The sequence below is a fragment of the Manis javanica genome, chromosome 11 (genome assembly GCF_040802235.1).
Source record: "Manis javanica isolate MJ-LG chromosome 11, MJ_LKY, whole genome shotgun sequence".
Taxonomy (NCBI): Eukaryota; Metazoa; Chordata; class Mammalia; order Pholidota; family Manidae; genus Manis; species Manis javanica.
In genome coordinates, this window is record NC_133166.1 from 118,313,899 (window position 1) to 118,340,109 (window position 26,211).

Consider the following 26,211-nt stretch of genomic DNA (forward strand, 5'->3'; position numbering starts at 1 on the left):
GCTGAGCTGGACCTCTCCTGGTTCAGCCGCGGTGGGCACAGCTGAGCCTGGATCGGGTGACGTGGGCGGGCAGTGTGGCTAGGTATCAGGTCACAGGGTGCAACATTAATCCAGGCACCTAGAGTCAGGGTGGGGGGAGGAGGCGACAGGGTAGCATGGGGGAGAACTGCTCCAGATACTCTAAATACATACAGGTCCAAGGTACAGAGAGACCAGGTGATCTCTTCAAAGCATCTAGAATGTGGGAAGATACCCAGGGGATCATTTGGAAGGACACAGCAAGAGACCATCAAAGGCAAGATCCTTGACCTCCAGGGCCCTACAGTCCCAAGATAGAAAACAGATATTCCACTGAGTTTGGTCATTCCAGAGGAGAGCTCTAGGGCGGCAAACCGCTGGAACTGGAAGCCCCCCAGGCCATGCTAGGGTCTGGGAATACAGCACAAGACGGAGCTCCATGTCCAACGGGAAGACGGACAAGCAAACACCAGCCAGGGCCCAAGGGATAGGGGCTCTGGAGAGGTGAGCACGCTGGGCTCTCCCGGTGGGAACTCCCACAGAGGCCGCAAGACCTGAGTTGCCCTCAAGCAGGCCTGCCAGTCTCAGTTCTCCTCTTACACCCAAGATGGTGGCTCTTGACTTCAACCTCTGGAGCAGGGGGATCCTGAGTACCCAGACTTTGAGTCTACATTGCCTCATGGGTTTTTAAGAAATGGCTTTAGGACAAGTTCTCTGAATCATGGTTGCATTATCCAGAAATATCTGTGACTCTGATTCAGCATTGCTTTTTCCAATTTCTAGATTGCTGAACTCTAATTTCTGGTACATGTCACTTTATTTAACTTCAGGGGGAATCCCAGATATTTAAAATATCAGCTATTCACTTAAAACATCACTCAACCATTCTTTCCCAATCCATGTGTTTCCAACCCTGGGATTTTTCTTCACTGTGATCAGCTTTTCATACACACGGTCCAAAAACAAACTCACTGTTTTTAACGAGCACACCTTATGCCCTCATGGGTCTGATCCTACATTTCCAGCGTGTGTTTTTGCCAACAACATGGCCTTGGGCAAACCTGGGCCGACCCTTTACCTGTAGCTGTGAAACAAGCTGATTTGGAGACCCTAAAATCCTTCCCAAGTCTTATCATTCTGAGGGGCTCTGAATTTGCAGCTGTGGAATCCTACATTGTAACCCCACAGCAACAATCCCTAGAAGGGAAGAAGGGCACCAACATCTGCTGAGAACTCCCTCTGAGGTGGGAAGGCACTGAGGAAGAATTAGATAGGAAAAGTGACACCCCGCTTTCCAGGAAGAATACAGTCTGAGGCCTGGCTGGGAGACCTCTGTTCCGGGTCCAGCCTGTATGGCCAGCCACACTAGGGAGTGGGGGGCTGTTCTTTCCCTCTCCCCATAGTGAAACCATAGCCCTCTCAGCCTTCTCACCTTCTTCTTCCCAGAGTGACAAAGCACTTTTGGAGCCCAAGCCCCAAGCCCTTGTGACACCAGAGTGCTGAGTCACGGTGGGGCAGCAGATCTCAGCCACAACCCACACTCTGCCCGCTACAGCTCTGGCGTGAACCAGTGTCCTGCAGAAACAACCCTCCCAGCTTTGCTCCTGCCTGCAGCCCCTCCCCCTGTCCCAGCCCTGGGAGGTGGCTGTCCCTGGAGGCCAGCCAAACTCCTCCTAGAAGTCACAAGGAGCTGGGGATCGAGGGGAGGGAGGCTGAACCCTGTCAACAAATGTCCGAAGACCAGGCCACGGTTTCAGAAAAATCTAGAGGGTTGGAGATGGCAGTTCTGACACCCTGGGCTCCCAGAAGGTGGGGAATGGCCCAAGCAAACACACACACACACACACACACACACAAGCACAAGATGTATCTTTCATTCTTCCCAGCCACCTCCCCCAGTGACCTTCTACAGCCCAGACTGCCCCTCAGTTTTGCAGTGATGGGGTCACCGCAGCTGACCAAGCACTGAACGAATACTTGGTCAGGAAACCTACTTTCTGCAACAGACCCACTCCCCTCAGGTGGGTCCAACTTCATGCTGGCTCTGTGCACCAAATGTCCGGAGGCCCTGAAACTTGGCACTGCCAGACAAAAGCGAGCTGATTTTCCTTGCCAAACGCATTTCCTCCTGGGCTCCCATCCTCAGGAAATGGCATCCAAACCCAGCTGCCCGGGCCGGAAAGCTGGGGATCTTTCTTTCCCACCTGCCACCCTTTGTCTCCACCCCCGGTGTTAGCCATTCAGCCACCTCATCCCTTCTGCTCTGTCCTCTCCAGCTCTCTCCAATCTGCTGTCTCCTCCATTCACTGAGAACTAGGGCTCTTGCCTCCCGACTGGTACCCAACCCAGTTACCTGGCTTTAATACATCCTCTGTATTCAATCATTCATCCATCTGTTCATTCAATAAATACTGAGCACCAAGTAATAAGCATCTTGCAAAATGCTGGAGAATTGTAGGATAAAGACAGAAGCAACATCTGTCCTCCAGTTTATGATACACAGTAGCAGGGAAGCCAACCAGAAAGTCATTTATATTTATGTAATATGTATCTAGACATATGAATATATATTATATAGGAGCATTATTAATCTTCACTATTGAAAGAGCTACAAATGTCAACTCAATTGGTCATTTGTATTTGAGCTTTACGGTGTCTTTATGGTGTTGTATGATTCCATTTATATGAAAACCTACAACATGCAAAGTTAATACTGAAAAACATTTTGAGAGTGGTTGTCTTGTGGGGGAGGGTTCAGGGGAAATGTACTGGAAAGGGATACAAAGGAACTTTCTGGGGTAATGGAAATGTTCTGTACCTTGTTTCAGCTGTATTCGAGTATCAAACTCATTTAATTAAACACCTAAGAATCTGTGCATTTCATTGTATGCTAATTAACCTTAACTTTAAGAAATTAAATCACTCATTTTTGCAAAAAAACCAAAACAATTCTGTTGGCCTTTTTACCTACTTGACTCCAGTCAGCTTCACATTCCAAAAACTATACCGTTTTTTCCTAGATATGCCTCTCAAATACTTAACTATCTGTATCTTGAGTTTATGAAGCTGTTGTGACACCAGACCCTTTGTTCTTTTACCAAGTGCTTTTGTCCAACTGAAGTGACTCACTAGCAACTACCTTAGTCCACCCATACATTTTAACAAACTCTGACAAACATGCCCTGACCCGGTCATTGTCCTGAAGATCCATCTTGATCGATCTTTGTTATTCAAAGCATTTCTCAATTTTATTTTTATTGGTTGAAAAAGGCAAACAGTTCTAGCTTCAACACTCCAAGGGTTCTCTATTTTCCTCTTCATTCCCACTGGCAGATTCTGTTCTAAATTCATCCCTTTCTTGTCATCGAAGGTATAGCGGATCACCAAGGTACTCTAGAAACATTGTTTTGCAATCTTGTTACATTTGGGAGCTCTTTCAGGAATTGGGAGTGTCGCTTATTTTCTCTTTGGCAGGTTCTCTCTTCTCTCAAGACTTTGGCATTTTTCTTTGGCGTAATTCTATGGTTGGTCCTTACTTCCTCCACCATCATCTTCCTGGAGGGCAAGGCACCCTTCCAGCTCCGGCACAGCCCAAGTCTCCTGCTCTCTGGTCACCACCTTGGCTGCCCAGCTTTTCATTTTTTAGTAGTCAAATCTGCCAACTGTTCTATGGTTTTTGACAGCTTCAGAAGAACACGCTACCCCAAAATTCTACAAGATAACCTATATATTCTTCTAGTAACTTCATAGGTTTTTTTTTTAAGCTGTGCATCTTTATCCACCTGGAACGTATTTTGAAATACAGAGTAAATCAGTTTTTTACATGACTATCAATTGTTTCAACATTTTTAAAAATCCATTCTCTCTCCCCTAGTTTGAAATTCCACTTTAGCATCTACCAGATTCCCATAGGTATGTGCATAGGGCTGTTGCACTCTGCTCGTTCCTTCCTGTGCCAGTAACAACTGCTCATAGTACTTTTTTTTTATATCAGGGAGGGCAAATCTACCCTCATAACCCTTTTTTTCCCCCCCTCTCAAATGCTTATCAGGTATTCTACACACTTAACTCTTCCAAAGGAACTTTATAATCACTTTGTCAAGTTCCAAAAACTTGCTGAGTTTTACAGAAATTGCACTGAATAGATAAATTTATTTGGGGAGACTGCTGCCATCTTTACAGAACTGAGGTTGGCCATCTAGAAACATGGTGTCAATTCATTTATGCAAGTTTTCTTTTCTGTCCAGCAATAAAGTTATAGTTTTTATACATGTATTGCCAACTTTATCCTGAGGTCCTTTTATTAAAGAAAATAGATAGGTGGCCCACCTCTGTGTGGAAGGCCTTGGCTAAGACAGTGAACCTAGAAGCCAACAGACTGGGGGACAGAAGCTCAGGCCTAACTCCAGTTCTGCCATCCCTGAATTCACACCCACCCTGTGCTCGGGACCTGCCCCTCCAGGGTCCCTTGCACCTGGAATGCTTGTCAGGCATTCAGCCCCATCAGCTGTTCTCCAAGGGCAACCCCAGAGGGTGGTCTGTATAGAGCCTCCTCAGCCTGAGGCTCCTGTGACTGGGCCAATAACAAAGGTCACTTCAAAATGGCGTTAATGACCGGTCTTCCAGATCCAAATGGCTTTTCCTTTCTTTCCTAACCCCAATCTAAATTTTAAGCCGCACGGGTTCTTTCTTTCCTCAGAAGCCCAGGTGGCTCACCCCCAGGACTCCCTCAAGGAAGGCGGTCTCCTCCCAACCTTTGTTGCATAAACCCGCACAAGGAGCCATATTTGCTTTTAGCAAGAGGCGGACAGGGTTGGCGGAGTCGAAGGAGCGGGGCCAACCCCAGCCGGCCGCGACCCCACTCCGCACCCTTTTGCCCCTTAGTAGACTCGGAGCAAGGGAAGGCGAGCCCCTTCCCAGCCCCGCCTCTGACTCACTTGCCTCCCGTGGCCCCGTGTCCACCTTCCCGTTTCCCCATTTACATTACGGCGCAATCACTTCGGGATGTGGCGGCTGCCGCTCTACAGCTCTGATTGCTAACGGGCCCTTGCCCAAGAGTCTCGGGGTGCTGGTTCAGACCTCAGCCCGCCCTGAAGCCCCCGGGGCCAGAGACGCTTTCCCGTCTCTTTCGAGACCAGGACGCCTCTGAAGCCGGGGTCCGAGTTGGGCTTACCGTCCCTCCCCGGGTGGTCCCTCCAACCCCACCAAACGCGCCCCAGAGCGCTCGGAGCCCTCCGCGGCCCCAAAGCCCCCAAAGGCCTCCCGGCCTCGCGGGCAGCACTGTCCATCATTCCCCCCCCCCCCCCGCCCACCTCCCGCCCCTACTGGGGAGCGGCCGCGGGCCCACCGGAAGGGGCGGTGCTCCGCGCCAAGGCGGGCGGGGGGGGCGGTGTGATTGGCCAGGAGGCCTGACGCCCGCTCCGGCTATAAGAGCCCGCGGCGGCCGCCTGCGCCACAGTCTTCGTCGAGAGTCGCCGCGGTTTCCTGCTTCAACAGTGCTTGGACGGAACCCGGCGCTCGTCCCCCACCCCGGCCGGCTGCCCAGAGCCAGCCCAGCCCTCCGCCACCTCCTCACAGAGCCCTCTGACCGCTCCAAGGCCTCCAGCGCCGCGCAGCCTCCGCCTCCGCCGCCGCTTCTCAGCCGCCCGCCATGATGACCGCGTCCCCCTCGCAGGTGCGCCAGAACTACCACCAGGACTCGGAGGCCGCCGTCAACCGCCAGATCAACCTGGAGCTTTACGCCTCCTACGTCTACCTGTCCATGGTGAGCGCGGGCGGCCCGCGCGGGGCGGGCACGGGCTCTGCGGGCGGGGCGTGGGTGTGGCTACTGGGCCGACTCTCCCGCCTTCGTGCGCCCCTCCCTTCGGGAAAACGGAGGCCGCTCGAGGTCTTCTAGATCTTCCCTTGCTCAGAGATTCCGGGCAGTTAGCCCTTCCGACTGTCCCCTGGGATACCCCTCATAGGCCGGGGCTGCCCCTGTGCACCTCTTTATGTTTAGAGAGAGCTCGGTGTCCTGAAATCCCGGGGTTGCAATGCATGCAACCTATGCACCCCCGCAGTTAGGAAGATGGGTTTTTGCATTTCCATCCCCTCTCTGCGTTCGGTCACGTGGGTCTGGAGGCCCTCCGTTTGATTAAGTTGTGGGGGCGGAGAGGACTTCCCATCCCCCTGGGTATGGCGGAGCCTGCTGGGTAATGGTGTCGAATAGCATCCTTGGAGGCCGTGCTAAAGTGGCTTATCTCCGTGGGCCGAGCACTCCCGGCCAGCCGTTTTTACCCCTCTCTTTGCTTATCTCTAAGTCCCACCTGAATTGAAGCTTTATTTCTAGAAATCTCCCACTGTGCCTACACAAAATAGTCATAGTCAGCCATCCTTGTACCTGGGCACTTAATTTTTAATCATTTTTTGTGTCTTAACCCCAAGACTGTGGCCCTTTAATTGAACCCTTAGTTCTTGGATAAAGCCCACCAATCATTACTGGATAAGGAAGTTTTCCATGCAGTAATCAGTGGATTCAATTTTCAAAAATCCTCGTTTTAGGTGGTGTGATATGGGAGTTTTAGTTAAGAATTGTCTCATGATTGTGCACCTTATCCCGGAATAGACATGTTCCGAGTGGATTTGACAACAGGCCTCGATTTCTGTGACTGCCATTCCATTTCAGGGAACACAGTACAGCAAGTGTCTAAAACTGAATGAAATTTTTGCTTTTACTGGTAATGTATATATATCAGCGCCGCGCGCCGTCCACAGTTATCACCGTGCTTAGCTGGATAGTTTTATAAGTCGGTCTGCTGTGAGCTGGCAAAGCTCATTTTACATGGGCTAATCTGGGAGAAGCTAGAGGAAGACTCTTTAAGTGCAGGGCAAATATTCTAACTCATGAATTTGACACTGACTGTAAGAACTAATTACAGATCCTTAAGACAGAGGCAAATTCTATGATATGCTAAAGGTTCTCTGTAGTAAACTTTAAGGGTCAGTTTTCATTTTGGTATTTTAGAGCAGAAACAACCGTTCTATTCAATCTAGGAACACGACCTGTCCCCAGCCTCTTCAGGCATAGACCTCTTCTTGCTGGACTTTGAGAAGGAAGGTTGGGCTTTCAGACTGATTACCTGCCTGCCTTTGGGAATCCCTAACATGTTCATGTTCCACTTTCAGTCTTACTACTTTGACCGCGATGATGTGGCTTTGAAGAACTTTGCCAAGTATTTTCTTCACCAGTCTCACGAGGAGAGGGAACATGCTGAGAAACTGATGAAGCTGCAGAACAAGCGAGGTGGTCGAATCTTCCTTCAGGATATCAAGGTAAGAGATCCTAGGATGGATGTCATGCTTCATCTGTCTAGCAGTCCTCGGGTGTCAGAAATTACTCCGACTGGCAGTTGGTCTTAGGTCTTTTGGCTTTTGTGTTTTTTTTAGGCCTACCTTTCCGTTTAAAGCAGGCAAACAGTGACGGGCCGGAATGTCAAATTAGAAGCTATTGTTGGGAAACGGGACCTTTTTGCAGAAGCACAGTAACTTTCATGGCTGACTGGGTAAGACCGCAGGTGCAGTGACCTAACCTCTCTTCCAGAAACCAGACCGTGACGACTGGGAGAATGGGCTGAACGCAATGGAGTGTGCGTTACACTTGGAAAAAAGTGTGAATCAGTCATTACTGGAACTGCACAAACTGGCTACTGACAAAAATGACCCTCATGTGCGTATTGGCCACTTGGGAGTAAATAGGGGATAATCTGCCTTAGAGACTGGGAAAACTTAAACGGTACTTAAATGGTAACTTTCTTCCCCATTCTGTTTTCTAGTTGTGTGACTTCATTGAGACTCATTACCTGAATGAGCAGGTGAAATCCATCAAAGAATTGGGTGACCACGTAACCAACTTGCGCAAGATGGGGGCCCCCGAATCTGGCATGGCAGAGTATCTCTTTGATAAGCATACCCTGGGAGACGGTGATAACCAGAGCTAAGCCTTAGTCTGGCTTCCCAGAGCCACAGGGTGACTTCCCTGGTTCCCAAGGCAGTGCCTGCATGCTGGGATTACCTGTACCTTTTCTATAAATTTTACCAAAACATCTAAGTCCTTTAATTTGTACCATTCCTTCAAATAAAGAAATTTGGTACCCAGTGGTTGTCTTTGATTTCTTGGGATGGGCTAGAACTGTATCTGGCCGTCTTCACTGAGTCAGTTACATCAAAATAAAACATCTAAGGAGAATTCCTATTAAACTCCTGAGTTTGGGAAAGATACCAAACATGGGTTATGGAATTCAGACAGGACTTAAGGACTCCTGATTCTGAACTTGGTGTTTCGAATTACATGTTTCTAGTTCATTCTAGCCTTCACAGTCTTTATGTACAAAAGACATTGAATTGAAACTATTTTCATTATCCATTAAACTAACCATTTAATCCAGGCTGCCACAGAAAACCCATTAAGAGTGGACAGCTACGTGGCTATGAACCAGCATGACTGGATCAGTGTCCTGCCTGTGTACATGCAGGTAAGACCAGGTCAGTGACATGTCCCTCTTGGGAAACAGGCTGGAAGTGTACTTCATCCCTACTGAGGATTTTGAGAAAGTTACTGTGAGTGACGGCAAAGGCTGAGACAGTATTAAAAACCAGCAAGTACTGGAAGACTACAGAGCTCTGAGTGCCTAGTCCTCGGCACAAGACAGACTAGCCCTTGTAAGTTTTCAATCGCAAAGTTGTACTGACTGAAGTAACTGCCTGAAAATATAGAAACAGGAAGTTACACTTCCCACAAGATGGGGTTGTGGTGGGGTGGGTCTCATCGGTGAGTTACCATGAAATCTGGAATAAAGGGAAACGTCTGGTGGTTTCATGACAGCTTTGGACTGACCCCAAGGAAGCAGGAAGAGCACATTGAAGTGAGGTTCCCAAAGCAGTGAAATACCACAAAGGACCTGGACACCCTCCTGGTGCCATCTGCCAATTCCCAGGGGTGTTTCAGGACCCCGGTGAGTATATGGGGGAGCGTTCACATGCTAAGCCTTGGTGGTGAGGTTGAGTTCTGCCCTGTGGTTTTGGGTCGGCTGCCTGTGCTGAGAGCTGGGCCTGGGGATACCATCTGTCCGCCATCTTAGGTCTCGCCTGCCAGTCCTTTGCCCAGCATTGGTCCTGTCAGGGCCACCTCATCTTCCCTGGGTCCCAGGGAAGTCGTCCTGGGGATGTCGGGCTCTTGGGTGAAGAGTGAACATCCCCAACACTTCCCTAGGACTCCTGCTTAGGCAGCGAGGTGTGTGCCCCAAGCCAGCACTGGGTGTAGATCCAGCGTGTTCTGGCAGCGACGGGACCTTTGGGAACTCATGTAGGAATGGTAGGCTCAGAGCAAGGGAAGTGGTGGGTGCCGCCCATGGGGGGAACCTGGTGACCCTGGTTTGGGTGGAAGACTTGCTTTCCAAGGCCCAATAAGGATCTACAAGAGCTTTGAGTATAGTGCGTATGCTGATGATCAGTTGTTCCAAATGTGGTTCTCTAAGATGTTCAGGGGCCTCTGGCATGTCCATCAGGTTAAACGAGTTTTCTTCATGTGACCCAATTCTGGGTGCTCCGCTGAGGCCCCAGCACTGTGGGAGCAATTCAGACTTCGAGTCCCAGGAGCCACAGGTGGTATAGGCTTTGGCCTTTGACAGTGCCATCCCTGCCTGAGGCTCTGCCTGGACCTCCGGGTGGGAAGACCACAGGGTGGGGCTGAGGGGTGGCTGGGGCACCGGTAGCCTGACCTCCCACACAATGCAGCGGACTTGAAGGCATCCTCCTCCGTAAGCTCCCAGGCCTTGCTGTCTTCCTGGTCCCAAGGCTTGTGTCCGGTTCCCCCAAGGTTCTTGGGCTTGCCCTCGTGGAGAAGGGACTTCTTTCTTGGGCCGCTGGTTTGCTCTTCGAGTTTGTCCTGAGGGGATGGTGGCCATGGGACTGCAGCCCTAGGAAGCGGCCACAGATGCCCGTGTGACTCCTCCTCCTGCTCCTCCTGATTTGGCTGAAACATCTGTTCTTGTGCCGACTGGAAAGAAGCAGGAGACTCAGGGCTGGGTGGGGGGACAGAGGCCGGACCTGGCCTGCCTTCCTCACCCCTTCCCTCTCCACCTGGCCCAGGCCAGGGACACCGTGTTCCTCACAATACCCTGGACTCACCTTCCTCCTGACCCATCTGCACCTTGCAATTAATCCCTGCTGGCGCAGCTCAACTGTCTGCAGCTCCCTTTTGCCCATGTTAATACCTAAACTCCTTAGCCTGGCATTTAAGGGCTTCCTCTCCTTCACCATGTCTCCCCTTTAAAACCCCTCACTCCAGGCAATCCGAACTACTAGTCCCCAGGTAGGATGAGGCCCAGGAGTGGCTCTGAGTAAGCTAAGGACTTGTGGTTCCAACTGGGGACCAGCATCCACAGGGAGAGAAGTCTGGCTTGCTGGGAGCCCAAGGCCTTTACTCCGCAAGAGCAGGCCCCCCTACCCCACAGTGTGGCCTGCCCTTGCCTGTGTCCAAATTCTCCCCGTGCTTCACAGCCCAGCTCCAGGTCCAGCTGGGTGGGTCTCTGTTCTGTGTTCTGTCCCTTTTCCAGACATCTGGTACTTTGTACCTTGTATTTAGAGCCTGAGCCTTGGGTTTGAGCTCCCTTACTAAACTGTGATCCTTGGCAAGTTCTACGCATCATTATTGTCTGTGATCCATCTTCCCCCATCCAACCTTAGGCTGCTGGAGTATAGACCATATAAAACTCAAAGGTGACCCCCAGAAATGCTTCTGACCTAAGCAAGCCTCCAACCTTCACTTGATCACTTTTTCAAACCTTCCTCACACCATCTAGGGGCTCTAGCTAAATCTAATTACAGCGTAATAAGATATTCAGTTTTTAAAAGAGAATAATGCTTAGTAGTAGAGAATTCTCAAGGACAGAACAGTGCTTAACACTGCAGAAGGGAACCCTGAAACACACCAGCCCTCTCCAAGTCCTCTCCACTGTCTCATCCTGGGCAGACGGATTCTGACCAGGGAAATAGGAACCACGTGGAAGAAAGTTTGGCTGCTGTGGGTGACCCGAGGCCTGTACTGTGCGCACAGAGCCTACCCAGAAGATACCAGTGATGACCCCGCCTCCCACTGGGACATGCTTGCTGCCCCTCCCCATCCGGAGACGTCCTCTTCCACTCCCCATCCATGCACCTAGCTTATCAGAAAACAATTCTGGACCAGAGTCATGGAACCAGGCCCTGACATCCCAGCTGTATCACTACCACTGACTGTCCTTAAATAACTCCCTTCTCTTTCTGGTCCCCAGTGTCCAACTCTGGACATGGGGGGCTTAGGCTGGAGGTACCTAAAAACTTACAGCTTTAGGAGTTACTAAGCAGCACAAGGTAAGTAAGAGTTAAGGATGCGGAGGTGGAACGAGACTCACCTGGTGTATATATGCCACTTGCTAGCTATGGGACCTTGGGCTGGACAACCTACTTACCCTCTCTAAATTTGGACTTAGTCATCTGAAAACTGGAGATAACCAACCAGGGTCATTGGGAGGAAACAAAAATAATACATATAAAGAGCTTAAAGTACCTAGTAGAGTACCCAGCACTCAGTACCCAGCATGTATGAGCTAGTGCTATTCTGTTCTTAGGGCCTCACACTTGGGGCCTTCTAGCCACCACAGTGGTTCTCTAGCACTGCCCACTTGATGTTGAAGGTGAAGCCTAAAAAGAAGGGTCGGTGAGACTGGGCAAAAGCGGCTGTGCAGGGGGGATATGGTTCTAGCTCATTCCAGTGCATGTCCCTCTCCATCGGGGGCAGGTCCTGGTGCATCTCGTTCATAGCCAACAGGGACACCTGGTTGCCGGGGACAGAGGGAGAAGTCCAACAGGAAGGCCAGTGTGAGCAGGGCCACGGGCTTGTCAGATGACTTCAAGAGGTCACTGCCTTCTCTCTGGGCCTGTTTACGTACTTGTGAAATGGAGAGACCAGTGCCTGCTGGTAGTCTCAAAACTTGGGGTGAGAATCCTGTAAGTGAATGGTTGGCTGGGGGTGGGGGAGAATTCACAGTGCAGTCTCCCTACAGAACTGTAGGTCCCCTTCCTGGGTTCAGTTTGGGGAGGATCCATGGGTCAGGCTCTCTCCCCCGATACCTGCAAGCTCCTGTCAATCCAGTTAATCTCAAAGTCAGCATCATCCTCTCCAAATGGGTTGATGAGCTGCTCTGCCACCTTGGGGACTGGTGCAGCTCTGGGAATCCTGCTAGAACCTGCAGCCTTTCTTCCCACCCTTAAACCTTGGCTCCTGCCATCTGCACACCCACCGTGCTGCCCTTCCTGCCTGACCACTATCTCCAAAGCCGTGGTGTAAGGGCTCCAGCCACCCACCTGCTCACAGACCCCTTCCCTTCTGGACACGGAGCCCAAGCCCCTCTGACTCTCTTGAACCAGCCCTTCCTTGAATACCCAGAGCTGTCCTAGAGCGTGTCACTCAGCCGAGTCACCACTTTTGCCTCTCTTCCCTGGATCTTCCATGGAGTTGCCTAATTTGATGCATTTGTTCATTTACTCATTCATGTCTTCAAACATCACTAGTTCCTTCCTTTCTAATGTGACAGATGTGCTGAGGCTGTGCTAAAGTAAAGGGGGGCCCGGGTGGACAAATACCTGTATAGTAACCTCTGAAGTCCCCTAACAAAGCCCCACAGTGGCTTGAGCTGCCCTAAGAGTTCGAGGGACATCCTGCAGTCACTGGGGCACCACTGGAGAATTTCAAGCAGAAAAATGGTGTGATCTGTGGAAACCAAGGATGACTGGGGGAGGCTGTGGCCTGAATAGCCGTGTGTGTGTGTGTGTGTGTGTGTGTGTGTGTGTGTGCATGTGTGTAGCATGGACAGGAGGGGCAGAGGGGAGACCCACCACTGCCAATGCCACAAAACAAAAGAAAGGAAGAGATGGAGAGTAGGTGAGAAATGGAAGGAAAGAAAAAGACAGGAGAGGAAACTATTATTCAGAACTCCTAGGCGGAAGAGTACTGGATCCAGTGGGAAGGAATACTTGGATAAACCACTTGGGGTGGAGATGAGACCCCCTGTCCCCCACCCCATCACACCACCCCGCAACAGACATCTCAAGTAAGGGGAGGTGGTGCTACCACGCCTTCTAAAGGGTGGGGCCCGGGGGTGGTTAACTTCAGGACTTCTGTTTTACCAAGCAGAGGGACAATGTGGGAAAAGAGCCTAATTCTGGGGACAGTGAGAAGTTGCCTCACCAGCAGGGCCTGCCACTGCCATTCATATCCCATGCATTCCTTGTTCCTCCAGAACATTCTCTGGAGGAGGCATCAAGTGGTTTGATGACAACTTTCCCCATGTTTCTGCTGCCTGTTCAGTTCCAGGTCTCAGGTGAGGCACTGAGATCAGACACAGGCCTCAAGCAGGTCCCGCTTCCCTTTGGGTCTCAGCTTCTTCAAATATAAGGACACGGGGAAAAAGTGGACCAGAAGGTCGTGGTTGGGGTCCAGCACCACACTTTCCACGTCTGAGACTCTCCTTTCCTGACTGGCTAGGACCCCGCCAGCCTCGCCACAGCCCAGCCTTGTTCCAAAGAGTTACACCTTCAGCCAGCATAGAACTGCAGGACCGTGGAGGCAGGTAGCGCAAGGTCTAGCTCACGGCCAGGGTAGGCCTTGGCTGCATCCAGGAACTGCCACCCGATCAGGCGCGGAAAGGAAATGTACACCACCATGCCCACCAGCTGGGAGCGAAAGGAGGAAGCAGCAGGAATGGGCTGGGTGCTCCTGAGGATGGGAGGAGGAGGCCTTGCTTTGATTTGCACACCCATGTGACTGTGATCTCTTCTCTAAAACGGGGATAATCACTCTGCTTCCACTGGGCTAGACCAGGCAACAGCTCTGGGACTCTTCGAACTTGGCACCAAAAAGAACCTGTGAAGTCCAGACCTGACTCCCAGTCTAAGCCTCTTAGCTTCCCAGTGAGCCCTTCCCATGACAGACTGCTTCCTGGGTCCTCCTAGCCTCAGTTTCCCAATGGGGAAGCTTCACCCACCTAGTCCTCACTTGCATGTACACTGGTGGGACACTGATCCAGTGGTAGGCATACAACTGTCCACACTGAGTATGCAAGGTGTTCATCTCCTGGGGGGCAGAAGGGAGGGCTGGGGTTCTGATTGCCATGTGCTCTGCCAGGCTCACCCCCCAGCTCTTCCCCAGGTACCAAAGTCTGGTGCTCATGGTCCAGCCCTGGCTGTGTGGTCATGGGAAGCTCACTAACTTCTCTGTGCCTCAGCCTCTTCATCTATCAAAAAGGAACCAAGATCTCAGAGGCTCACTTTAGGAGAGGATGGGAGGAGGATTTGGGAAAGGGACAACCTTTGGCTGTGGAATTTGCTAAAAAGACCCTAACAATCCCTGGGCAGGCTGTAGGAAGACCCTCAGAGGTTCAAGCCTCTTGGTAGGCAGCCTTGTTCCACCTGGGGCACAGCACACCCCCAGCCTGCAGCAGCCGCACCTGTGCAGTGGACTCATGTCTGGCAGGCTCTGGAGCAGGACAGAGTCCCGGACTTGACCTCCAATTCATGCTTTCAGTGGCAGGTTGGCAAACTACATCCAAGGCACCCAGAACATGTTGGGTGGCAAGCTGAACTTTTCTAAGTGATTGAGTTAAAAGCCTGCAGGGTACAGCCAAGAAGCAAATGGGAGGGGGTACCTTGCAGAAGGGGTGGCTGGCCGAGGTAGCCAGAGCCAGCCCTGCCGGGGTCTAGGGTTCAGGCCCAATTCCACAGGGATCTCGGAGACCCTTCGCCGCCCTCTTTCTTTCAACAAATAATTATTGAGTACCTATAATGTGCTGTTCTGGGCTCAGCACGTGAGAGGGGTCTGTCTGATCATCAGGACCAGGTCAGGCAAGGCCGAGGGAAGGCGAGAAACTGAAGTCCTAGACGTGCAGACTGGAAACGGGGAGGGCACAGGGAAGTAGACCCGACTTTCTCACCAGTACCCAAGGCCCCGCTCTCAGACTGGGCTGTTCCCTCTTCCCTCAAGGGTCTTTAACGTTCTCCAAGGGTCGGCTCCTGGCCTCGCCCCACTCTCAGGCCCCTGACTTCGCCCAGCCCGATTCCACCCCGGGGTTTCGATTCTGTTCTGCTCCTGGTGCCCCCAGCCCCAGCCCAGGGGCCTCTGGCTGCACCCATCTCCGGCTCCGCCCCCGACCCCGGCAGCGCCCCGGCAGCCCACAGGCTTTCACCTTTCACCGAATGCTGGGAACTGGGAAAGCGCTTGGCGCCAGCGGCGCCGGCCCTGCTGTGCAGAATGCGTCCTGTGCCAGGTTGGCGTAGTCTGGGAGCGTGCTCCGCACACAAAACCGGGCTCGTCCTGTCCTCTATGAGGCTCGACGCCAAGTTCGTGAGGCTGTCGGGCCAGGGCAGGTGCTCGGACAGGTTCCACCAGCAGGAGGGGCGGGGAGCTAGGGGCCGAGGGCCCAGGCTGCGGCCAGGAACCAGCGAGGGCTATGCCTCGATTTCTCCAACTTTCTAATGGGGGCAGGCCCAGCCCCAACCCTTCTGGCAGATGTCCAGGAGGGAAAGACCGTAAGAGACCCGCATGAGGGCCCAAGGGTCTTAAGTTCTTCCTCTGGGGCCCTTCTGTCTGTCCCAGAAATCCGCCAGACCCCTCCCCTCCTGCGCAGAGGCTCCAGGGACTATAACGTCCGCGCAGCCCTCATAAAGTGGGTCTTGAGTGCGAACAGCAGGTCGTCCTTCCCAGTGTCTGACAAGTCCGCCTGGCTGCAGCCTCCCCATTTCCCTGAACTACCGAGAGGCACTGACATGCCACTGGCCTTCCCCAGCTTGCTCCGGGGGTCCGCCAGTCTGGAGCCTGGAGCCCCCAGACCGACACGCGGAAGGGGGCGCTCGCCCAGCAGGAAGGAAATGGGAATGGGCTGGGGGTAGCTGTTGCAATGCAGTCAGCTGCTCGAACATCACGTGCTGCTCATCAGTAAGAGCCATCCTGCGGTGGGGCTGAGAAGGTGGAGATGTGCAGACACTGGGAGGCCATGTCGAGACGGGTCCCGGGGCCAGTCAGGCCCACAGTCGGGGTGTGGCTGCCTCTGTGCTGCCCCACCCCCACCCTGTCCCTTTCCCTGGAGGGGCCTGAGGTCCCTCCTCTGTTCTGAGCCGCATCCCACTCCTCTTCTGGCAGCCCCGAAACCCAACGAGGCCTCTGCTCCACGGCTGGAGGAAGCCCTCTAGGGAGGTTTTCCATGAGGTTGTAGAAAAGGGGGTCCTATTGAACAAGTCAGTTGTTGGCACTGTTGACTTTTAAAAAATTTTTTTATTAAGGTATGGTTGATATACACTCTTATGAAGGTTTCACATGAAAAAACAATGTGGCTACTATATTTACCCATACTATCAAGTCCCCACCCATACCCCAATGCAGCCACTGTCCCTCAGTGCAGCAAGATACCACAGATCTACTATGTGCCTTCTCTGTGCTACACTGTCTTCCCCGTGACCCCCACACCATGTGTACTGAACATAATACCCCTCAGTCCCCTTCTCCCTCCCTCCCCACCAGGGCACTATAGACCTTTTTAAAGGACCCAAAGGACAGTTTGAAGGCAGGATGAAACGGAGTATTCGGTCTTTAGACATGTATGGTAGGGAGGGCTGACTAGGCAGAGCCCAAAGGGTTTTGAGGGCGGTGACACAAAGACAGGCCATGGGGATGCCTGTCTTTACACATTTGCCCAAACCCATGGAATATACACCCCCAAGGGTAGACCCTAATGTGAACTATGGACTTTGACAATGGTGTGTCCACATGGGGTCATCTGTTACAACAAAGATACCACTGCTGTGGGGTGTTCATAGTGGGAGAGGCTGTGTATGGGTGGGTACAAGGCTATAGGGGAATTCTGTACCTTCTGCTCAGTTTTACTGTGAACCTAAAACTGCTCTAAAAATAAAGTATAGTTTGTTTTTCTGTCTGTTTAAGTATATCGGTGCACTAGTAACAACCAAAGGGAATCAATGTGCTTTGTTATTAGGACGATCATTATGAACTCAAGAATCATATGTATTTGACATTGCTTAATCCATTGCAGTCATTAAAGCTTTTTCCATTTAAAATCCTATTCGTATTTTCTGTGATTGTATCTGTCCTATATTTTACTATTTAAATCAACATTTTTATTGGGGAATAAAAAGTATGGTCTGTGCCTGTGAGCCTGTGGGATTCCAGAAAATGGGCTGGCTGAGAGGGACCAGGGAAGGCCTGGGTTCCAGGGCCGCTGCCTGGGTTGGAGGAAAGGGGGTCTGAGACACCCCCAACCTGCTTTGAGCTGTGCTCCCTCCCAGTCTGCCTCCTCCTGTCCCTCCCCCCAGCTCCCAGCCCCCAGGGCTTGGCCACAAGCGCAGCTCAGCTTGTTGTCTCTGATGCATGGGCCCCTGGATGGCTGGGAGGCCCCCTAGTTGCTCCAGCACCCAGCTGCACCCCTCTTGGGCCCTGGCCGCAGCCCGCCTCCTGTACTTGTAAATGAAGTGGAAGGTGTAGCATGAGCAGGAAGCTGCACAGAGCAGCAGCTTGTAGATGCCGCCTCCCAGCACGGCAGCACACAGGCAGAGCAGCCTAAGCAGGCGTTAGCCACTGGCTTGAGTAGGTGATGGTCATGGCCAGCCACTGGGTTGCCGCTGGTGGGCTTGGGTTCTGGCAGCAGAGAGGGACACTGAAGGGGGACCAGGAGGGGCAGGGGCCTGGTCAGAGCTCGTCCCAGCCTCATGAGTGACCTTAGTCAGGACTATTCCCTGCTCTGGGCCTTAAGCTCTCCCTTCGGGACATGGGAGGGGGGTGAAGTGGCCTCAAAGGCCACTCTGACTCTGCCTGCCTGAGGAAGGTGGGGAACCAGGGAAATAAGCCCAGAGGCTGCCCACAGCCTTGGAAGGGAAGACACAGGTAGGTCTGTGCCCTTAATTGTATGACAAAGGCCGGGAGAACAGCAATGTCCACACGCTGGACTCTGTCCTCAGAGCCAGAAAGTGTCCTGAGCCATCTTGTTCATTAGCTCCCCAGACTCCCTCAACCACCCTGGGGCAAGAATTAGTAAGAGGCCTGGTCAGTCTTGTCCACGGTCCTGTCCCCGAGGCCCAGAACAGAGCTGTCAAATACTGTTTACTGACTCCCTGTCCTCCTGCCTGAAAAATGCCCCTCCTGATCTAACTACGTGGCTCGCTCCCACTTCAGGTCACCTCCTAGGAAAGGATATCCCCCCGCCCTACCTGGAAATAGCATCTCAGAGCCACTGGCGCACTTTGCTTACCTTGCTCGATTTTTATGCATAGACAGCATTTGTTATGTTACACTTGCAATTACCTTTTGCAGGACCTCTGCTTGTTTTCCCCCTCATCCCCTCCGAGAGTGGCAGCTCCCACTGTGTTCTCACAGGAGGTGCTCAGTGAGAACAGTGATGAAAGCCTGACGCCCACCCTCCCCCCACTTGCTCAGAAGCAGCCGCAGCGGCCGTCTCTCTGTGCCTGGTGTGTACCAAGCTCATTCCTACCTCAGAGCCTTTGCACAGACGCACAGGGGCCCACACACCTGCCACACATACCGCCTGTGTGTAACATCACCTCTCAGACACTTAGGCAGGGACACTCATGCACCCTAAAGGCCCCAAAACCCCAGCCCGGCCATTGGGGCAACCCCTACTCACAGTGGGGCTTCAGGCTGGCCAGGTGATCCCGCAACATGTCTGGCCACTGGAGTGGTGGGCCTCTCTGGGGTCCTGTGGCCAGTGTCCCTGCCCATGCTTAGGGGCCGGCTCTGCCATGTGTGTGCTGAACAGTCACGTGACTCCCTAAGCCTGGGCCTCCACAAAGGAGCCCTTGTCTTGGCCCTCCTCTTAATCTGCCCATAAGGAGCGGCCCAGCACAGTGTGGCCGGGCCCCTCTCCTTCCTTCCTGGGGGGCATGAGGCCAAGACCAGGACCGGAGCTGGGGGCATACCCCCTCTACCACAGGCCCTGCCAATTCTGCCCTTTTAGGTCTGGGCCCTAAAATTCAGAGATTGAGGGATCTGTTTCTGGTCCCTGAGGTCTTTCCAGGAAGCTGTTGTGACTGGGGCCCTGGGCCTCTCTCCTGTGCTAGAAACTATCTAGAGATCGGGGGACCTCTGCCCAGGCCATGTGGGGCACTGACAGCACTGTGGGCCGTAGAAACCCTGGACTTCAGTTGGAAGTCCTGGCAATGTCACCTGTGTGTGGTGACCCTGGGTGGGCCTCTAATCTTCTCCAGGCCTCAGTGTCCCTATCTGAAAACATAGCTTTGCTTTAGAATTCTATCCCCTGGGGAAGGGTGAGAGAATTCTGCACATCCTGGTGAGGAGATCTGATTGGCTGCCAGTGACATCATAGGCTACTGGAGCCATTATTGGCTAGCAGTATCGAGTTAGTGCTATGGAAGAAGGGGGGCAGGGGGCTGCTGTGGGGGTGCTGGGCTTGGTGCTGGATGACACAGCAGCCCTGGTATTTATGCTGCTGGCTCACAGCCAGCCCATGCAAAAGGGGAGTATGACCCAGGTGCCCAAGGGCAGCCGATTAATATCTTAGCAGGTGGTTCCATACATTTTAATACATCAGTCCATTCATGAGAGCCCTCCTAAGCCACTGAAAGTGATGGGTATCTAGGACATGCTCCTCTTGTGCTAAATGAAAGCTCAGAGCAGCAATGGCTCTTGGTCTTCAATGGCCAAAAGAATGGCCTGGAAACTTGCTGCACTGATGGACAGTGACTGCATTGGGGTATGAGTGGGGACTTGATAATATGGGAAAATGTAGTAACCACATTGTTTTTTCATGTGAAACCTTCACAAGAGTGTATATCAATCATACCTTAATAATAATAAAAAAAAAGAATGGCCTGGATACTACACTGATGGACAGTGACTACAATGGGGTGTGTGGGGGGGACTTGATAATATGGGTAAATGGAGTAACCACAGTGTTGGTCATGTGAAACCTTCATAAGAGTGTATATCAATGATACCTTAATAATAATGATAATAAAGAATGGCCTGGAAGATTTATTAAACATGCAGCTTCTCAGGATCTTTCTCCAGAGTCTGATTCTGCAGTCTGCAGGGTACTGCATTTCTAAAGAGCTCTGAGGGGATTCTGAGGGCAGTAGCCTTCAGAGGCCCTGATTTACACTGTGACCCAGCCTTAAAATACATGCCCCGCCTCCCCCTCTCTCCCCCTGCTTCTCTCTCCGATGACATACTCCTAAGTGTTAATGATGCTAGATTGCCAGTGATTTTTGTGTACAACACTTTTGCCTTTATAATTCTTTGTCCTGAAGAAAAACAATTATTCCACAACGACCTCAGATACTTTCTAATCACAGCAAACAGTAATGCCTTTGCTGTTATGAGGGTGGCTTATCAGAGATCAGGGACCTTTTAGGAGTATCTGCTGCATTCCTGCTGCCTGTGCTGTGATGGGACAGGTTTCCCAGCGCTGTCCTTAACTCACCTAGGGAGAGGGTTCATCTGAGTCTCAGTCTCCTTATCTGCAAAATGGGGCAATGACATCTACCTCAGTGGTGAGAATGAAGGATGGGAAATGTTTTAGCTCCCTCTCCGAACCAGTGGCTCTCTTGGAAGCCTGTTAACTTCCTGTGGAAAGTCTACAAGCCCCTGGTGCCTCTGTCCCCACCCCTCTGGATTCAATCGGGTTAATAGACAGTGTGGGTTGAGAATCACTAATAAGGGGATATTTCCCTACTTGGTATCCCCTCCCCCCATACACATATCAACACTCGAGAGAGATTTTTCCACTTAGCAGATGGTTAATATATTTTTAATTAAAATTGAACATGTGCCTGGCTCCATGCCTGGCTCAGAGATGCCCATTCTGCAGAAGTTGAAGAAATAAATCGAAAACCCGCCTTTTTGTGGGGTCAGATTCCTGCCTACCCCATGGTGGCCACTAGAGGGCGCCCTTGAATAGCTGGCCCTGGATTATCAGAACCCGTGTGGACCTTGGAGCTGGCCCTGGATGGTTCCTCCTTCTCCTTGACCCTAACCAGCAGCTATGGAGCTACAGGAAGACAATGGGAGACAATAGATTCCTCCCTCTCTTTCCCCTGAACCACAGGTTACTTGAAAATATCCCCAAATTCAACCAGGACCAGTTGATAATATTGCCTCAGCACCCCCACCCCTGCACAGGTGCCCCAGGATAACCCCCAGGGACACCCCATGAGAAGCTGCTCCTGGCCCCATTCCAGTGTTAGGATAGGCCCATCCCAGGCATAAGTCTCTTCCACTGGGTCTTGACCATGAAAATGTCACCAGCCAACTAGGCATGGCCCGGGCACACAGAAAAGCCTCAGCAAGCTATGGCTGACCCAAACCATGCTCAGATGAAGGGTTCCAGGATTGACACCTGCAAGGATGGGACCCCAGCAAGTCAGGGTGAGTCTCTTCTAATTTCCATTCCACAAAATAGTCATTCAACAAACCATTTCCAATGCCAGAACTGAGTCTAATCTGATCCTGCCTCCATAATTCATAGTAGAATAAAGACCTAGGAAACACTTAAATAACTCACACAGAGCATCAAGGCCTAATGTCTGTGCCAAGCACAGAGGTCAGGGGAATTTTTACAGAGAAGGGAGCTTTTGAGCTGGGTCTTGAAGCATGAGGAGGAGTTTGAGCTGAGGAGGATATAAGAGTGTTACATATTAGGGGGACAACCCATGAAAAATCTCAGAGGCGTTACTGAGGGCCAGTTCAGTTTGGTGTTATTATCCATGTTTTACAGGCAAGGATGCTGAAGCTCAAGGCTTACCTTTCCAAGGTCACACAGGTATAAAGAGTCAGGTTGGACTGGAATCTGTGTCTGCTGATTTTGAATCCTGTGCCTTTTCCACTGCCTGTTATCACCTCTCCAGTGGAGTCAGTTTTTGAGGGGTTGAGTCTTACCTGTTAGGGTGGTGGTCTCTGTTGAGGCTGAAGGGAGGTCCAAGGGATGGGAGACACACAGAAGGGACTTTGACTGCAGCAGAGCCCGTGCCCCCTGAGCCCCCAAGCAGAGCCATCTCTGGGGGCAGGCAGAGCAGAGCTGGGCAGATGGCGGAGGTTCCAGAGGAAGAATGCTATATGGCCTTGTCATCTAGGATCTCCGTGGCAACAGGTACATCACAGAGGGCTTGCCACTGTGCACCTCCAGGCTCTGCCTCAGCCTGCACCAGCTTGGCTGTGGGCAGTGGGCAGGGGACCCTGGGGTGGGCCAGCCAGGCCTAGATGCTCTTCCAGGCTCTACATAGGACACCTGCCAGCCCACACCCTTCTCTTGGGCCAATCACAGAAGAAACAGGGCAAAAGCAAAGAAAGAAAAGGAGAGGGCTTGGCACAGCTGGACAGGAGAGCACAGGGATGCTGCCAGCCCAAGGCCTCGAAGGAAGACACAACAACACCTCTACCCCAGAGCTAGGCCACCTTGATCCCCGAAAGACTGGACAGATTCAACATTCAGAGAGATGAACGCATAAGCTCTGGCTCCTGCAGAAAGACAGTAGGGACCAAGATAGGCAGGGAGGGGCCGGTTTCATCCAGCCCAGTCCTGCCAATAACAACAGAATAGCATGGAATAGGCCAGAGCCAGCTAAACTAGAGACACAAGGCCAGAGGATTCAGCACAGCCTTGGGAAGAACGCTGAGATCTCCGAGCTGCCCTGTCCCTACAGAGTCTGTCCCACTGAGGCCAGCCAGGTGAGACTCAGACCCCTTCTGCAGCCCTGCTCCCCAACCAGCTCAGAACGGGGGCTAATGGGCAGGTGAGGAGGAGGAGGAACGTCCCAGGTCAGGCTTCTCCCAGACAACTGTGCTGAGAATGAACAGACTGGATGCTGCACACATTCCCTGCAGGTCAGCAGCCCTGGGGCTCCTCACATGTGCAGTGGGCATGGCAAGCTGAGATGCCACCAGAGAATGTGGGCAGTTTCTCATCCAGCTGCTCATTGTGCAGACAAAGAAACCGAGACATAGAGAAGTTGACTTGTGACAAGTCACAAGAATTAGAAACGGAGCTGGGAAGGTGTAAGGAGGTCACCTGTCTAGGTCAGAGCAGTGCGTCTCTCCACTGTTCCAGGACATTCTGGCATTTCAGTTCCACAAGCATGTGCTAAATGGCCAGCTGTGCTTAGCTTTCCCTAGGGAAGGAAGAGAAGAAACATGGTTTCTCCAATATCTTGAGCATTTACTGGGTGCCAGGCAGTACACTAAGCACTTTTTGGAAATTATATCATCATCAGAACTGGGGAGTAGGAAGTGTTATCCACCTGTAACAGGTGGGTGGGTGTCAAGGCCCAGAGACAAGGTAAGTGACTTGCCCAAGCCTCCACTCCAACCCATGTCTGCCTAGTTCAAAACCCTTGCAGAAACGACTGTGCAAACCACCTTCTGGCCCTTAGTTGCTGACCACAGGGTTGGGGTGAGGACGCCTGGCAGGGATGCCCTGGAGGGGATTCATAGACTGGGTGGGCAGTTGGACCAGGGAACCTGCTCTGACAGTCTACCTGTCGATTTCCAGAAGAGCATTACTCTGGAGGCAGCCAGGTGGTTGGAACAAACCCACGGGCAGTGGGGGAGGAGGGCACAAGGGCAGGCGGGCCGAGGAACAAGCAGTCTCGGTGACTATCTGTTAGGTCAGCAGGGCCACCAAGCAAGCTGCCTTTAGTTGCCTTGACGCCTTGGGCCCAAGTTCCCTGCACAACCACAGTTCCAGCCCTTCTTCACCCCAACCCAGGGCTCCAGAGTTAGCAATGAAGACACAGGACAGTCACTTCCATATGAATTTCAGGTCAACAATGAGAACTTTTCTAGGATAAGGATGTCCCACGCTACCCAGGCTCCTGGAGTGCATTCACAAGCAGCAGTCTTTTCTGCGTTGGCACCTCAGCTTCCGTGACTTGATCCATCCTTTTTCTTGCTCTGGCTAAAACTTCCAGGAACATGCTGAATAGAAGCGGCAACCACAGACACCATTACACTATTTCTGATCTTAGAAGGGAAGCTTTTGGTTTTCACCATTATGTATAGTGTTCAAGCTGAAGAAGATCCCTTCTATCCTGGTTTTGTGAGTATTTTTATTATGAAAAGCTGTTCGGTGGTTTTCTTCCCAACTTTTTTTTTTTTTTGCGACCCCACCTCCCTCTTCCCAACTTTTTTTTAATTGTAAATACACATAACATAAAATTGACCACCATAACCATTTCTAAGTGTACAGTTCAATGGTATTAAATATACTCATAATGTACAACCCTCACCACCATCCATCTCCATAACACGTTTCATCTTATAAAACTGAAACTCTATACCCATGAGTCAGTAACTCCCTACCCCACCCTGCCCCGGCCCCAGGCAACCACCATTCTACTTTCTGTCTCTATGATTTTGGCTACTCGAAGAATCTCATATAAACAGGGTCATATAATATTTGCCTTTTTTTGACTGGCTTGTTTCACTTAGCATAATGTCCTCAAAGTTCACCCATAGAGTGTTACATTGTATCAAATTATTTTTTGGCATCGGTTTAGATGATCAAGTTGTTGTTTTCCTTCATTCCATTATTATGGTATAGTACATTGATTAATTTTCATATGTTGAACTACCCTTGTATTCCTAGGATAAATCCCACTTGGCCATCCAATATAATCATTTTAATATACTGCTGAACTCAGATTTTCTAGGATTTCATTGCATCTATATTCACAAGGGATATTGGTCTATAAGTTTCTTATGATGTCTTTGGCTTTAGTATTAAGGTAATACTAGCATCATAGAATGAATTATGAAGCACACTCTTCTCTATTTTTTGGGAGAGTTTGATAAGGATTGGTGTTAATTCTTTTTAAATGTTTGAGAGAATTCACCAGTGAAGCAATCTGGTCCTAGCCATTTCTTTATTGGCAATTTTTGGTTACTGATTAAATCTCTATTTATGGGTCTATTCAGGTTTTCTATGTTTTGAGTCACTCTTAGTAGATTGTGTGCTTCTAGGAATTTGTCTTTTTCATTTGGTTTGTTGATATACAATTATTCATTGTATTCTCTTATAATCCTTTTCATACCTATTTGGTATCAGTTAAAATGATCCATAAGGTTGATAGTAATGTCCCTACTTTCATTTCTAATTTTAGTAATTTGAATCTTTTATCTTTTTTCTTAGTCTAACTAAAGTTTCATCAGTTTTATTACTCTTTTCAAAGCAACTCTTGTTTTAATTGATTCCCTCCACTGTTTTCTTATTCTGTACTTCCACTCTTCATTATTTCCTTCCTTCTGCTTGCTTTGGGTTTAGTTTGCTCCTCTTTTCCAAATTCCTTAAATTGAATGTTTAGGGCTGGACTTGAGTGAGAGGTGTGAAGTTGGAGACTCTGTAGCCATCTTGCTACCAATAGAGAACCCAGTCTGAGAATAGTCAGCCCAGGAAGAGGACAAAAAAATAATCTGGGTCTTGAGACACTGCTTGAACTCCTGAATCGATCCATGTCTGAAGCAAATATGCTTCCACACACTCAGTTACATAACAAATTTTCTTTGGGCTCATAAAAAAATTTGGAAGTTTAGATAACTGATTTGAGATCTGTTTTTCTGCTTAATATAGCTATTTAGAGCTATAAATTTTCCTCTGAGAACTGCTTTTACTGCATCCCATAAGTTTAGGTATTCTGGATTTTCATTTTCATTCATCTCATCTAATTTCCCTGTGATTGTTTTTGATCCTTTGGGCATTTAAGAGTGTGTTTTTAATTTTCATATATGTGCAAATTTTCCAGTTTTATTTTTTATTAATTTCTAACCTCATTTCATTGTTGTCAGATCAGATGCTTGATATGAGTTCGATATTTTTTAATTTATTGGGACTTGTTTTGTATATAAACATGGTCTATCCTGAGAACTGTTCTATGTGTAAATTGAGAAGAATATGTGTTCTCTTGTTGGGTGTAGTTAGTTCTAGTTGTTTTACAGTGTTCATATCTTCTCTTTCCTTGTTTCTCTCTTGCATAGTAGTGGTGCCCATTATGGAAAGTGGAGTATTGGAGTTTTCTTTTGTGTCAGGTGCTTTCTAGTGTACCATTTTGATTCCCTGCTTGTTTCTTTTACTAGATATATTTTAGTTA

The 26,211-nt window shown here is 50.6% G+C and overlaps 3 protein-coding genes and 2 long non-coding RNA genes across 6 annotated transcripts in view; 2 read left to right on the top strand and 3 right to left on the bottom strand.

Annotated features, from left to right (window-relative positions):
* The window catches only part of LOC108406284 (uncharacterized), a 42,875-nt gene extending 20,631 nt beyond the window's left edge, over nt 1-22,244 (bottom strand). Inside the window, exon 1 of the long non-coding RNA XR_012123183.1 lies at nt 22,010-22,244. This is a non-coding gene — a long non-coding RNA (uncharacterized lncRNA). The remainder of the gene's footprint in view (nt 1-22,009) is intronic.
* On the bottom strand, nt 3,255-5,309 carry LOC118967833 (uncharacterized). Its single transcript, XR_005055092.2, has 2 exons — nt 4,956-5,309; nt 3,255-3,800 (listed from the first exon to the last, which is right to left on the bottom strand). It is a non-coding gene; the product is annotated as an uncharacterized lncRNA (long non-coding RNA).
* FTH1 (ferritin heavy chain 1) lies at nt 5,481-8,151 on the top strand. The gene is made up of 4 exons (XM_073217661.1): nt 5,481-5,782; nt 7,183-7,329; nt 7,598-7,723; nt 7,830-8,151. Exons 1-4 carry the CDS (start codon nt 5,669-5,671, stop codon nt 7,992-7,994), a joined length of 552 nt encoding a protein of 183 aa, XP_073073762.1. The 5' UTR covers nt 5,481-5,668; the 3' UTR covers nt 7,995-8,151.
* BEST1 (bestrophin 1) lies at nt 9,017-17,701 on the bottom strand. The gene is given in 18 exon segments (XM_036995470.2): nt 9,017-9,571; nt 9,574-9,663; nt 9,666-9,763; nt 9,765-9,921; nt 9,924-10,005; nt 10,007-10,051; nt 11,714-11,869; nt 12,166-12,251; nt 13,626-13,767; nt 14,090-14,167; nt 14,519-14,525; nt 14,565-14,682; nt 15,276-15,494; nt 15,842-15,990; nt 15,992-16,036; nt 17,561-17,630; nt 17,633-17,677; nt 17,680-17,701. Coding segments are annotated over 18 exon segments (1,998 nt in total). The 3' UTR covers nt 9,017-9,182.
* Nucleotides 22,245-22,655: 411 nt separating the features above from the next.
* Nucleotides 22,656-26,211, top strand: part of RAB3IL1 (RAB3A interacting protein like 1) — a 35,674-nt gene continuing 32,118 nt past the window's right edge. The window contains exons 1-2 of one of the 2 annotated variants that reach the window (XM_073217660.1): nt 22,656-22,798; nt 24,037-24,164. The gene's annotated coding sequence lies outside the window, so the exon portion shown is untranslated. The remainder of the gene's footprint in view (nt 22,799-24,036; nt 24,165-26,211) is intronic. The other variant, XM_073217659.1, reaches the window with a different exon arrangement.